A 14,102-nucleotide genomic window follows, 5' to 3' on the forward strand; every position below is an offset into this window, starting at 1 on the left:
ACCTAACCCTCGGCGCCATCGATAATACCCCCTACCTAAGTTGTCGTACAATTACGTATTTTAGGTTGACATCCCTCAAAATGACCATCACGCTACCTCCACTCGCCCATCTATGCCAAAGGTGTAGCGTTCTAGAATTCTACGACTCGGATGTACCGAGAGGTTTAGAGGAGCATCCCGGCCTCTTTCGTCTTAACCTGGATTATTTTCTCCTGGATTCACTTCCTAATTTATCGTGCCTTGCCAAGTCCGCCTATGACGGTTGTGACTTCTGCTCGGTGCTAAAAAATGCCATCCGGAGATATGCGCAAGACTCCTTTGATCAGGTATTGGTGTCTATTTTTTACCAGTGGCATAGGCCTGACGAGGGTAGACTGGCGGTGAGGCTTCAATCCTTGGTCGCTGAGTTGCTATGGATTGGATATGGTGAGAATGGTACGAGCATACCGAATATTAAAGATTATAGAGGTATTAAGTTAAGAACTTTCAGGTGATCACGCGAGCTTGTCAACGTGGCTACGTTTTGATATCGACTCTCCTCCTGGTAAGAATTCTGTCTCGTTCAACATGTAATGTTTTTCTTCGAGCTATAGGTCAAATTACGATTGGAAAGCGAGGCTCAAACATGAAGGGAAACGATAGTAATAACCGATATAAGCACTCACTAGATGCAGATTCCTGGCTTATGATACTAACTTGCTCTATTATAGGCCCTTGTGCTCAATGGCTGGGACTTCAGTCGCCCCCTTGGGATAAAGCTTTATGCACTAATAATCTTGAAATGATTTTTAATAGATTCGAATGCAGCAACCCTATACGAACATCTCTGAATGGTGCGACGTATCCAACTCGTTTAATTGACGTTGGAGCAAAGGGAACAGACATATGTCGACTTGTCGAGACAAAATCAGACCCCATATTCATGCAATCATCTGATATCCAATATGCAACTCTAAGCTATTGCTGGGGGTCTCCGGAACAGTCTTCTCAGCAGTTCAAGACAGAAACAAGCTCTTTGCAAGAAAGAATAGGAGGGTTTAGCTTTGACCAAGCTTCCCCGATCCTACAAGACGCTATTCGAGTTACACAGACTCTGGGAATACGGTATCTTTGGGTGGATGCGGTCTGTATTATTCAAGATGATAAGCAGGATTGGTACAGGGAATCTTCGCAGATTTCTCTAATATTCCAAAATGCTACCTTGACAATTTGTACTCCCGCCTCGACGTCTTGTCAGGAAGGATTCCTTAGTAGGGATTGGAAAATGACAAGAATAAAGTTTCAGTCCAGAATCAACAAGGCCGTGTCTGGATCTTACATTATCCGGCTCGTCGGCGAGATAAACGATTACTTTCATGCGACTACTGATGGACTATCTCTGGCCCTAACTTATAGTCATTGGGCTACGAGAGGGTGGATACTTCAGGAATATGAATTATCACAGCGGGCACTCATCTTTACGAAGACCAAGTTGCATGTTATTACGGAAAATGGCGTTCAATCAGAAGCAAACGAGACTGTAGATATGTCGGAATGCACTCGTGGAGCTAGTTTTCTCTCGGGTAACCGTAACAAGTTGAACAAATACTTGAACTTCTTGTCCTTAGTCGAGAATTATTCAACAATGAAGCTTACCCATCGCTCCAACAAATTTCCCGCAATATCGGGACTTGCTAGTCGATTATTCAATGGAGGTGCGTATTACGCAGGACATGTGCTCCCCCATATCGACTTGTTTTGGACATCTGTACTTCGTCAACCTGCTGCTCTTATCTCAAGGGAAGCGCTGGTTGAGAACTTAAAATCCCAGAAACCCTATGTTGCGCCATCTTGGAGCTGGGCTAGCCGAAACCATCCAGTGAGATTTGGTGATGGGCAGGTTAGACTGGTTTCGCAAGAGTCAGATTTTCTTGATGTTCGTGCAGAATGTTGTGTCGTCCATGCGAAAACGTCAATTATAGGCGTGGATTTATTCGGCGGCATAGAAACCGGAGACCTCGCTCTTCACGGGACTGTCGTTCCCCTTATAGCTCATGTACAGCTACTCTCAAGTGTAGATGGGAGCGGCAAATTATGCCGGTTAGTTGAAGACGGAGAGTATATTGCCGACCTCAGCTTCGATTGGAATGATATTAATGGCGGAGAGACTTTTGAAGATTTATCTTTAGTGCTGATTGGAAGCCGCAACATTGAAGGCCTCTCTTGGGAACCAACTAGGCTCGTGTACGAGCATGAATTGGTCGACGAACCAGAAGAGAAGCTAGGTGAAGATATAGAGACTACCGCGGCAACGCTTACTACTATGGCCACGTTTGTTGTTAGGGGACGCCCTAATGTTACGAGTCTGCGTAGAGAGCGAGTTATTCATAGAGTTCATTATCATCGTGGCCATGGCGATGGTAAAAGAGGAATGATGCAAAACCATTTAATCCGCGATCGGCGTCAAAATCATACGGCAGGTAACATGGATGATAAAATCGCTGATGCAGAAATGGAATATCAGCGACATGTATCAGAGGTTTATCACGGAGATAGGAGAATATCACAACCCAGCGATGATGACGAAAGGTATGCTTACGGTATCATCGTCCAACCCGCTCCCGAGTTAGGGAAGTATTTTCGCGTTGGAGTATTTCTATCTGTACCTCGGGAACGCGGCGGCTTGAAATACTTTCGGGGCAGGCCAATGCGAACTGTGGAGATTATCTAACAGGTAGGCAAATTATTACCCCTAAATCGAAATATATTGATATAGTTTAATTGCATAAATCTTGTTGCATGTTAAAATTCTAGGTTAGATCTTTTATTCCCTCTTCCTCCCCCCCCCCCCCCCCCCCCGGTGGTGCTCAGCTTATGTAATTAGAATCTTTACATTAGGTAGGTACCTACCTATGATGTAGGTTAGGTACCTGTATTACATGTACTCCGCACCCATTACCCGCCTTTAGGTACTTACAAGTAACAAGCGCTACATACCTACCTAGGTATGGTATTGAATTTGAAATCTCGTAGTAGCAAGAGTATGCACAACCTAATAAAGTTTCTTTCTAAATTAATAGGAACCTGTTTAACTCATCCTACTTTAAAATATATATTTCCTAATTCTCTTGTTCTGAGGTGGGATTAACTATATATTCTTCCCTAATAAGTAACAACACCATTACTAAAATACCCAAGGCTACCTATGTTACCGTCTTTGTTACTCATCGCATGATCTCTCACCTAGACAAATACTCCACTCTAATCTAGAATTCTTTGACGACGACATCTTTATTTTTCCAACCCTCGCTACGAACACCACAATTGGATTCTCAAGATGACTTCACTCAAAACATTCGAATGCTTCAATAACCTCCCAAAAGAACTCCGTATTTTAATCTGGGAGTACCACTTTGAAAGTGCTCGTATTCACGTGATCCATCCCTCTCCTGAGAGTCAAATGCGAAATCCAAAGAGGGAGGTTCTTCTATTTTGTTGTACCGTTCTAGACTCGGCTACCAATCTCGTCATTCTAGATGAGCGACCTCCATCTCCGTTGATCAACCATGAGGCTTATGATATAGCTCTCTCGTGCAAGCGTATCTGGACACCCGTTATTTTCGGCAAGGATCTTGCAGATTCGGTTACATCAGGTCGAGCTCGCGTGCCTCTCCAATTCGCTATATCACTTGGAACCAATATATATGATGAGTACAACGACACGCGGCAGCAAGCGCGCCCCGTCTATGTTGACTGGGAACGCGATATGCTCTACCTCTGTGTCTCGAATGCTGAGCAAGCGTTCTGGTCGATGCGCTCCGTTCCTTGGCGAGATAGCGTGAGGAAATTGGCCGTTCTTGTACCACAGAGCGAATTTGATAGGGCCATCCCGTTTGGTCCGACAGATCCCATCCGCGAAGTACTTGAATCTATGACGGAGCTCGAAGAATTATTCGTCGTGCTAGTTCCTCAGGCTGACGTTCTTGTCCCTGTTACTGCCCCTACTTCTAAAGCACTAACTAGTCTTTCAAGAGATGAGTTCGGCTTCGTTCCATACGTTGAGTATCTCAAGAGGGCTGGTCTCGCAAGCAACCATATTCTTTATGCTCGCACGGCTATGTCATTTCGTGAGGCCTTGGTAGACTTGCCTAAAAAAATTAAGCTCAAGAGAGTTGTCGACGTGGATTGCCTTACATGTTCTTTCGGCTACTATCGACGCAGTCTCAGCCCGTATCTTTAGATTGCAATTATTTGGACATGCTTTTCAATACAGCATTTTTTAGTAGCAGTATCTGCCTATCTCTATAACTTGTCTCGTCTTGCTCCGCTCAGCATTTTCAATGGCATAGGACATTAAGCACCTCCAGGCCTTGATCTCAGGAGAACCTATCTATAAACTCGGCATAATAACATACCCCAGAATGTATTAAAGCATAGGTCCCCTACGTCCTAGGTGCGTCTTGTCGATAGATAATATGCCAAGCGTGGTGTTTATATCGCATCCATATAGGTAGTCTTCAATTGACCCTTCGTTTAGTGTTGATGGACAATGGTGCATAGTGGCATAGTGTAACCGGGCATTTCCCCTTCTTCAGATCAATAAATCACTCACTAACCATCGATCTGCGGCATTAGGCCTGGAAGCTGCCTCTTGTAATCTAGGCACCCTTGTCTAACATTCATACAAGTCAACTATACCACATCCGATGGTGACAATGAAGGAGAATTCGATCGAGTCTAGTGAGCGTACTAGGTATATCTACCTAGAGGTCTAATACACTTTCATATTCAATCACTCGATATGCATTTGTGACGCATGCCGCGACTGGAGTACTGGAATAGAGCTAGTGTATCGCCTGGCAAAAGAAATATGCCACATCCGAGTATACACACACGCACTCGCATCGTCACAAGCGGAGAGAACAGAAACCAACAAGAAATTTTAGTTAAAGGTGTGCTCTCATTACTTGCAAGAAACGACCAGAGCCTATGCTTGTATAGATCTCTAAGCCCCTTAGTATTGAGATATTAGGCTCAGAAAGTAGCCATTCTATTACATAGAAGCTAACAATATGAACAAGTATCATGGGCCATGTAGCTTTTAGCCAGTGTCCTATGCAAATTCTCGTATCTCAACCCGGGGGTAAGCAACGGGTAAATAGGTAGCATGGCGGTCTTAGTGGAATCGAAATAAAGTCTCTGAAAGGTAGCCTAAATGTAACCATACTACGTCTTAGACATAAATTTTAGAGTCCAAATATATTTGACTTGTTAGGGAGAGAAGGATCGCATAGTGGTAACGTTAAGTTTGAGGCTACCAACATGAACATATCTATGAGAGTTACTAGTCACAGCATTCTATTCAGACCCTCACTAGATATTCATACAGTCCTGACATCCTACCGCAACTATTTCCCTATTACGCATCAGGCAGGGATTCTATAAGCTCGATTACTTGATGATCTATTAGGGCTGTAGCTTGCCGCTCAATCATTGCACGAACGCGTTCTTCGTTTTGCAACTCATAAGGTGTCAAGAGCCAAACCAGGCCTGCGAGCATGGACTTTCGGTACTCCACCATGAGATCTTCATCCTGGCTCGAGAGGGATGCACCGCCGTATATATTCAACTCGTCGAGGTAGTGATTTAGAATGCGCATCTCATGCTCTCGTCTGTCTTCGACGGTCAAACTGCCAGCTATAAAATACGAAACGTCGTGGAAGGCAGAGCCAATATGAACTGCTTGCCAATCGAGGAATCGCGGTTCTCCTTTGATAAGGAATGTGTTGCCAATATGAGCATCGCCATGTACTAGGCATTGGAACTTGGGATTCCGGGATGTGAAGTATTTTTGGAGTACTGCTCTCATCCGTTTCTCATCTTTCAAGGCTTCAGGAATTACTGGCCTGTGTGAGCCGAGAATGAGGTCATCCCATAGTTTAACGAGGGACCAGATGAGTTCCTCGTAGTGTTCCGGGCCAGCCCACGGGTAATCGGAACAACCCCGAGCCCAAGTTCCCGCATGCAAACCTGCAAGCTGCTCAACTCCCACCATGACAAGTTCGACAGACCAAGGGTTAGTGGGTTCTCCGAACTCCGCTCCGAGGGCCCTTAGATCGTCCATGATCACAAGACCCTGAGCCTTGTTTTGACCAGCCCAATATGACCTTGGTAAATCGATATATGTGAAGTCTGACGCGACATGGCTAAAAAATTCGGCCTCGCGTCTATACCCCCCAATGAGAGCCTTAGGGTATAATTCAATGAGGACCATGTTAAACCCCCCTTTAATACAAACTTTATCCGGTCTGTTCTATATATAATTCTGTTAAACTAATTCACGTGGTAATTCCTTAGGATTATAGACCCTCGGAGGATTTTGGGTCAGATTGGAGAACTCGGGATCGGCACCTACAATATTAGGGTTCTTCTCGTCAGACTTCATAGAATCTACATTTTCGTCATCATAAGTCAAAGTGACAAATAGCTTGCTAGCATTTGCTTTGAGAATCGAGCTTGTATGCTCGACAGCTTTGACCTTGTATCCGAGTATTTTAGTGAGCCATGAAGCGGTAACTTCTTCTGGAGATGTAGGAAGCCAAAGCTGCATAGTTGGCGAGGGATGACGGTTAGACATGATCAGCTGTTCCGACGAGTTCAAGATTGGTGTAGTGTTAAGTAAAATAGGAATTATATTTATTTTATATCTTTGTTATTTTATACCATTTTATAACTCAGCTTACCACTTATATGACTACGTTCCGTATGTACCAACCATAGACAGATAGGTATATTGGCCCAACATATCAAGAGGGTTCTTAGAAACACGACATTATGATAACATCCACAGCATGGAAAGGATACTACTTCGGAGCCAATAAATGCCTACCGACGCTTGATATATTAGTGCTAGCCATTGCTAACCATTCATGATTAACAAGAATCATGAAGGCATGTCACTGCGCAATTTCAGGTAAGGTAGTATGGCATAGCGGAACGTTTCATGACTCTAATCACTTGCATATTCGTGGAATAGTGCAATTGGTACGGAATGGAGATTGCATGCATCAGGACGGCTCAATACATTTGGCGTTATAAGGTCTCCAATGGAATCAAGGGAGCGTCATTCCCTTATCCAGTAGTTACCAAATCTCTATACAAATCCGTCACAATAAAAAGCCCACTAGAATAGGTATTGATAAAGCATCAAATTAGATAACAGGTGCTGAGATTCAGTATGAAAGCACCGAGTAATAAATAACAACCTTACTCGGGCGGCTTAACGCCCGAGATCTTCTCAAGGATCTGAATCAACTGATCCTGCAGGGCTTTATCATCGAGTGCTTTTAAGTAACTTGTTTCATGACCCGAGCCACCAGAGCTCCGGGCTTGAGTCTGATACCAATATTTCCCTGTTTCGTCCTCTGCAACTCCTGACCCCTCGGCCAGTAAGACGTAGGTATCGATGGCCGCGTCCATATTGTCTGGTGCTGACGAGCCGCCCCTCCTAGTAGCAACCCATCCCGGGCTCATGGAGTTGCTCAAGACGCCCTTGTCGGTGAGATGGCGTGCGAACCAGAACGACAATAAGACATTGTGCAGTTTGCTATCGCTATAATTACACTGCTGGATATTGCGTAAGGAGGGATCACCACCTTTATGCATGCCGCTAGAAACGAAGACGTAACGCTTTGGTGGCGGGCTTATCAGAGAGGTTAAAACATATGGCGCCAATGTGTTAACAACGAATAGTACAGGAATTCCCTCCTTGTTTTTGGGATTAGCAACACCGTGCATGGGCCCGGCGTGCACAGCATTGTGGACGATGGCATCCCAGGGACCGGTCTGGTTAAGCTGTTTCGCCAAAGATTTGATATCTTCCATAGACGCCAAGTCCGCGACGAAGACATCTTTCGCTCCGGGACAGGCGATGCGGGCATCCTGCGCTCTTCGGCTATTTCGGGCATGCAAATAGACATCGTGTCCACGCTTAACTAGAGCTTGTGCTGAGCGTATACCGAGGCCGAGGCTATCTGCTGATCCAGTGATGAAGATACGAGCCATACCGTTTGTAAGTACCTAGGTTAACTTAATATACAGTATATTCATACCTAGGTAAGCATGAAACTGAATTGTGTAGCTAATGTAGGCGAATAGAATAACAATGGATATACTACCTAAGATTGGGCATTCAAGGAGTATTTCGGTAACTTGAGCAGGTCACCGGACTTTAGCGTTAAACCCAGAAACCAGCTATATTTACAAAGTTAAAGCGGTTCCATCAAGGATCATAGCTGCCCCTTTTAGCCAGTTTGAGGTTTCAATCATTACTAAAACATCTCATACCAACCGACCAACCAGCCGACCAGTCGGTCTCGAAAAGTAATGGCGCAGTCTTGGCATTTTCTTCCAAAAACAACACCATATAATATATGTAAAGAAAGGCATAAAAGAAGGTAACAAAAAATAGAAAAAAATACCTATTGACTTTTTGGCTTTTATTGTTATTATAGGTATTTTTTATAATTTTATTGCTTTAGAAATGGTGGAATTATAGGTGTATCAATATGGTATATTAAACCGATATTAAAGATACTATGTTTAAAGCTATATTTCTAACGCATTATTATCTTAACAAAAGAACTAAAATAATAAAAAGGTATAATAGCCTTTTGTAAATAAAATGATATATATTATAATTTTATTACTATTTATTTTGCTTGTATAACTGGTGGTTTTGTAAGAAAGGTTAAATGCCAAGACCGCGCCATTACTTTTCGAGACAGGCTGCCGACTAGCTAACAATAATAGTAAAGTGTATTGATACCTTTCAATTGAACGGTCGTCATCATCAAATGTATAAGTGACATCATTTAAGACTGGATCTCATTTCAAAAAGTTTCAAATTCAATTCGAGTATTAATAATATCGTTATTAGTGATAATTGGACTGTTATGTTGCTAGGTTCACGATGATGTACATTAGGTAGTTAGGTACGTTGCCAAGACTGCCGAACCACTTTACATAGTAGAGGTACCGACCCGTATTCATTGATCTTATCGTTATCCCACTAAATTATGGGTACCTTAGGTAGGTACCTATGTTAGGTACTTTCCCTGCAGTCACAGATGGTGGGGTTAATGGTCAATTGGATAGAATTCAGCCTTACCTTTCAAGTTACATTCTACTCTACCTTCCCCATTACACATCATTTAAACTTAATGTGCCTACAAATTACGAAGAACACAACTATCCATTCTATTGCTCACCTTCATCCCAATTACAATTCCATATGACGGATAATATCAACAGCTTGGCACTATAATTATGATAAACGAAGGAATTACGGACGAATCTAAGATAATAGTTTCTTTACTTTTAGTGCGACGATAATCGCGTACACAATGATGGGTGTTCCAACCGCGCGAAAACCTAATGGCGTTTTGCCAGTCTCTTCCATTCCGACATCAAATGATACCCCGAAAGCCACCAAGGCTAAAGACCCCCCTCGAGGCAAGAAAGTCCTAGTTCGCCGACTCCCGCCAGGCATAACCGAGGAGGAATTCCGGACCATCTTAAGAAAGGAGTGGAAGAGTGGGAACGGGAAAGTAGAGTGGACTAAATTTCAAGAGGGCCAAATCTCTCAGGAGTAAGTCCCTGCTGATCATATATATATATAATTATAGTAAAGAAGAAACAGCCACTTATTCTTGCATATTTAGTCCGTCGAATCCATCCACGCCAGCACGATGTTATCTACAGGTTCGGTCCGAAGACATACCTGCACTAGCTGAGGCCGTTCAAAGGTCAACTTGGGAAGATGAGAAACGAACTTTCAACGATTCAGCCCTTGTAGGGCCCCCATATCTAGAGGTTTCTATCTACCAAAAGGTGCCCACCACGAAAAGGCGTACAGATTCTAAGCAGGGTACAATCGATCAAGATCCTGATTTTATGGCTTTCCTCGACAGCCTCACTCAGGATTCTAACGTGAAGGAAGTTGATGCCGAACAAGCCGATGATCTAGGCAAGACAGACACCAAAGTAACTACCACGCCTCTGGTTGAATATCTGAAAGAGAAGAAAGCCAATAAGGGAAAAGATACTAGTAATACTAAGAGCGGTAAACACACTAGACATGAGTCTCAGGGTGGAAAACCGAAAGGTGGCCAGGAAGATTCTAAGAGAAAAGGAAAGGACTCCAAGGCCGAGAAAGCTGAAAAAGCTGCTGATAAGGAGGAGAAGAAAGCTAAGGAGCCCGTAAAACTCCTCACCAAGAAACCAACTGTCCTAGACTCAGCCGAGGCAACTAGATCAACCTCCGCTCAGGCTAGTACGAGCAAGACAACTGAAGAAGCAATACCTAAGAGTCGGCGGGCTAATATTGCCGCTGCTGCCAAAATTCTGCAGCGCGATCTTGGTCTCAGCCCAGGAAGCGCCCATAGAAGAGCTCGTCAGGATGCTGCCAAGGCGGAAGCAGCCGCCAAGGTAGATGTTAGTAAGGAGAAGGACACTAAGGATTCTGCATCTACCGCTCCAGCTGCGCCAAGTCAGCCCTCTTCATCGGCACCGCCATCCGCCCCGACAGCTCCAAAAGCTCAAACAACTGAAGGCTCACGTCGGTCCCGAGGTTCGAAGTCTACTAAGCAAAACGTGCCTGGTGACATACCCAAGGGGAAGGGGACCGATAACGCAAGCAGCACAGCAAAATCCACACCTATCACCACGCCTGTCATTCTCAAGAGGAAAGACGATGCCCCCTCAAGTGGCTTGGTCCCTACAGCGCCTGCTACCCAGGCCTCGTCAACTTCAACTCCCCCAACCGGCCCTAAGGCTGCTAATAAGGCCGCACCGTCTAATAAATCGGGACCCTCGCAGAAGAAAGCTTCTGGTCAACCATTGGTGACTGCTGGGGCAATGCGTGCTTTTGTGAAACACGCAAACCCTTCGCAAGGTGTCACTGAGCCGTTGCTTAAACAGGCCATGGAAACATTTGGGCCAGTTACATTTGTCGAAATTGACAAGCGGAAAGGCTTTGCATATGTTGACTTTAGGGATCATGATGGATTGGTCAAGGCTATCTCTGCAAGCCCTATTCCTGTTGCACAAGGCACTGTGCAAGTGCTGGAAAGAAAGGAGATTAAGAAGCCAACTCCAACGCCAACACAACCAGCGAGCGACAAGACGAGTAATGAAACTCCACCAGATCGCCCTAAGCGAGGTGGTCGTGGAAGAGGTCGTCGAGGAGGGGCAGCTAATGCAGGCAGTACAAACCCAACAAACGAAGCTGTTGGGTCTTCGGCAACGCCTCCTCCTCAGCCTACTGAGCCAAGTACTGCAGTCACCGCCGATTGAACATATATCACGAATCTAATACCATCATTATGCGTTACCACAGCTTCTATTCGCTCGATGATCCGTTCTTGGACAATTGCGGGGGTTAACCAATTCAGTGTTTTCATAATATCGCCCTGGAAGTCTGTGTTTTTGCTGAAGGGTTAGCAATGATTAATGAAGAATATCTTCAAAGACATAACCCTAAGGGGGTGGTCATTAGCTGACACTTGTACAATATAGGTGTATTAGCGAAGAGTAATTCCGAAAGGCAGTCGGGGATTATATAGTAGCAATTAGGAGAGCCCTTTAATAACCGTTAAAGCACCCTGAGAGTCATCTTAGACGTCACTCTTACAATTAGCTCAAGGTAACCAAATCGGTAGCAGAGCTGTGTTAGTATCTCTATTATGCATTTACCTTCACCTCGCTAAACGCGAGTGTGTCATTTTTAGGTTTAACTCATGAATTAAGCAATTCAACAACAGCGTTTGTTAACCTGATTCCTCGTCCAACTCTCACCTTTCAAGGGGCATCTTTAAAGTACCTAGCATGATTGAAGACGCGTACGGAGTCAACTTATTATCATCCTCGTCTCTGCATTAAACTAGGTAGTCAATTACTAAAGAGTGTATCAATAGCTAATCCTTCTTTCGTCTACTTAATAAGAGTAGATAGACCTTAAACTACTGCGTCCAATACTCGAGTATAAATTGAATAGGTGGTTTGTTATTCGATCTCCGTGTTGTCCATAGTAATAGCTTTCAATTAATGTTGGATTTGACTTGGCGATTCCAATGATATTTTAATCACTTAATATTCTGCGCATTTCTCTGGATTCCTTCGCAATTTAATAGATCTATCAATCTGTTCGCTTGGCCACTGCAGCCATCGTTCATATGACGGGTCTAGAGAGTCCGCGATGCCTTGGGAAACATGATTCGCCCATCCTTCTAAGAACCAACAGTACTCGAGTGAACTAAGTAGTATAGCGAAGTGAGCTAGGATTATTAGGGCTGGGGGCTGTTTCTCACGCAAAAAGCCGACAAAACACTCGTCTAATTTGTATAGCCATGCTATGATAACTTGAGACTGCCCAATTATTTCACTTTTAGGAGCGGCAGATGTTCCATAGGTTTCGTGAAAACACCATGATAGACATCTGAGTGTACTATTATAAATTTCACGAGTCGATGCGGGTGCGGCCGAAACAAGTGTCGATAGCTTCTGCAGAGGCTCTTCCCATAGTACAAACTCGACCTGGTATGCACCTTTTCCAGACGTCTTTTCGGATTGTGGTGGCGGGAACGGACCTAAAACGCCCGAGTAAACGTGCTCCAGGCCAATATTCTCGATAATAATCCGAACCCCTCTTAATAGGTCCAGCCAAGGTACCTCACAGCCCTCAGCGATAACCAGGAGATTCCCTGGCGTCGGCCCTTTGGCAAACCCGCACGCACAAGCCAAGGCCGAAGCCACATATAGCGCAGAGCAGTTATCTGTGCTGAGCCGGGGGAAAAGATCAGTTGCCTGGCGGATCCCGATTGAATGGTGGGTATCTGCAAGTTTTCGGAAGTGTTCTGAACGATCTGGCTCTAACCTCATCATATGGAAGGCTGATACGGCTAGTATCAGATGGAGGGCGCAGTGATGAGTGAAGGCTAAACGGGGCACTTTGATCTGCCACAGCAGCTGGTCTCCTTGGCTGAGTTGCCCATCGGTTAGATAATGATACAACAGTTCAAGTTCATCAACAGTTAAATGGGGGGAGGAAGCCGACCCCTTAATTGATAACAGATCGAGATTAGGGGCTGTCATTTCAGAGCTTCCACAAATCTCTCCGTGGTGTCCGAAATCCCTTGTAATAGCCGGCCAATCTTTACGTGGCCTACCTCGCTTCCGCCGAGTTTGAGCATTGTTTAATAAATCTTCGCCCTGCTTGCTCCCTGCTGGATTTGGGGAGAAATTGCAGTGGATGTCAAATCGCGAACAGCTACCACAAGTTGGTTTAAGTTCATCGCACTATAGGTCATCTCTAGTTAGCATCTGCGGCACGTCGAGTCAATGATGCAAGTCGGCGATCTAGAAAATTATAATAAAGGGACCCCCCACCTTTACCCTTCTCTGTTTACAGTTACGACATCCTGCACGAGATTTCTTATGGGGTCTCCTCGCTCGGGGATGATCGCTCATGGTGGACATTGAAGACGGTAAATTGGTGCCCTAAAAGATTGGTTACTGAGTTTTTCGTACATATATTCGTATGTAAAGGCTTATACGCGGAAATGATATACGCGGAAAAGGACTGGCGCGGCATCGTGCGGTTATCCCCATGGCACTATGGTAGCGAGATGCGGCATATGATGAGAATTAAAAATAACTAACCTATAAATAATCCCGGGAACTAACTACAGGATGATAAAAGAGAAAATAAACCGCTAGTTTCCATGATGATATCTCATATACAAATTAAAAGGACTAATAAATTCCTCCATAGCCCCCTTCATGCCCCCCCCTTTTTCTTCTATGTAGTACTAGGAGTCTGGTCCGATGCATCGGTGCTATTTTTCTATTGGGCAGGTCAAGGTTATAAAGCATCTCCCCGCAAACTAATTTAGTCTAGCCTCGAGACCGATCCAATTTTTCGTATTTTTCGTACTTTTCGTATTCCCCATATTTTTCGTATTCTATACGTAAATCTTCCTATTCGTTCCTTTTCGCAGTCGTCCTTCACGAAATTTCGCTTCACCATGGGAAACGCGTGAAATGATGCTATTACTGAGTTTAAC

At 44.4% G+C, this 14,102-nt stretch overlaps 5 protein-coding genes across 5 annotated transcripts; 2 read left to right on the plus strand and 3 right to left on the minus strand.

The window, feature by feature from the left end:
• Positions 1–3,316: 3,316 nt before the first annotated feature.
• Positions 3,317–4,219, plus strand: GL218_00503 (uncharacterized protein; the record flags this gene model as incomplete). Its single annotated transcript, XM_033576927.1, has 1 exon — positions 3,317–4,219. The coding sequence occupies one exon, from the start codon at positions 3,317–3,319 to the stop codon at positions 4,217–4,219; it is 903 nt and encodes a 300-aa protein (XP_033442092.1).
• A 1,179-nt stretch (positions 4,220–5,398) lies between these two features.
• GL218_00504 (putative aminoglycoside phosphotransferase protein) lies at positions 5,399–6,589 on the minus strand (the record flags this gene model as incomplete). Its single annotated transcript, XM_033576928.1, has 2 exons — positions 5,399–6,292; positions 6,395–6,589. The coding sequence occupies 2 exons, from the start codon at positions 6,587–6,589 to the stop codon at positions 5,399–5,401; spliced, it is 1,089 nt and encodes a 362-aa protein (XP_033442095.1).
• Positions 6,590–7,245: 656 nt separating this feature from the next.
• Positions 7,246–8,043, minus strand: GL218_00505 (uncharacterized protein; the record flags this gene model as incomplete). The annotated part of the gene is made up of 1 exon (XM_033576929.1): positions 7,246–8,043. The coding sequence occupies one exon, from the start codon at positions 8,041–8,043 to the stop codon at positions 7,246–7,248; it is 798 nt and encodes a 265-aa protein (XP_033442094.1).
• Positions 8,044–9,383: 1,340 nt separating this feature from the next.
• GL218_00506 (putative nonsense-mediated mrna decay protein) lies at positions 9,384–11,334 on the plus strand (the record flags this gene model as incomplete). Its single annotated transcript, XM_033576930.1, has 2 exons — positions 9,384–9,628; positions 9,702–11,334. The coding sequence occupies 2 exons, from the start codon at positions 9,384–9,386 to the stop codon at positions 11,332–11,334; spliced, it is 1,878 nt and encodes a 625-aa protein (XP_033442097.1).
• A 792-nt stretch (positions 11,335–12,126) lies between these two features.
• Positions 12,127–13,506, minus strand: GL218_00507 (uncharacterized protein; the record flags this gene model as incomplete). Its single annotated transcript, XM_033576931.1, has 2 exons — positions 12,127–13,335; positions 13,426–13,506. The coding sequence occupies 2 exons, from the start codon at positions 13,504–13,506 to the stop codon at positions 12,127–12,129; spliced, it is 1,290 nt and encodes a 429-aa protein (XP_033442096.1).
• Positions 13,507–14,102: the final 596 nt, after the last annotated feature.

This window comes from Daldinia childiae (assembly GCF_008694065.1).
Source record: "Daldinia childiae strain JS-1345 chromosome Unknown Scaffold1, whole genome shotgun sequence".
NCBI classification, from domain to species: domain Eukaryota; kingdom Fungi; phylum Ascomycota; class Sordariomycetes; order Xylariales; family Hypoxylaceae; genus Daldinia; species Daldinia childiae.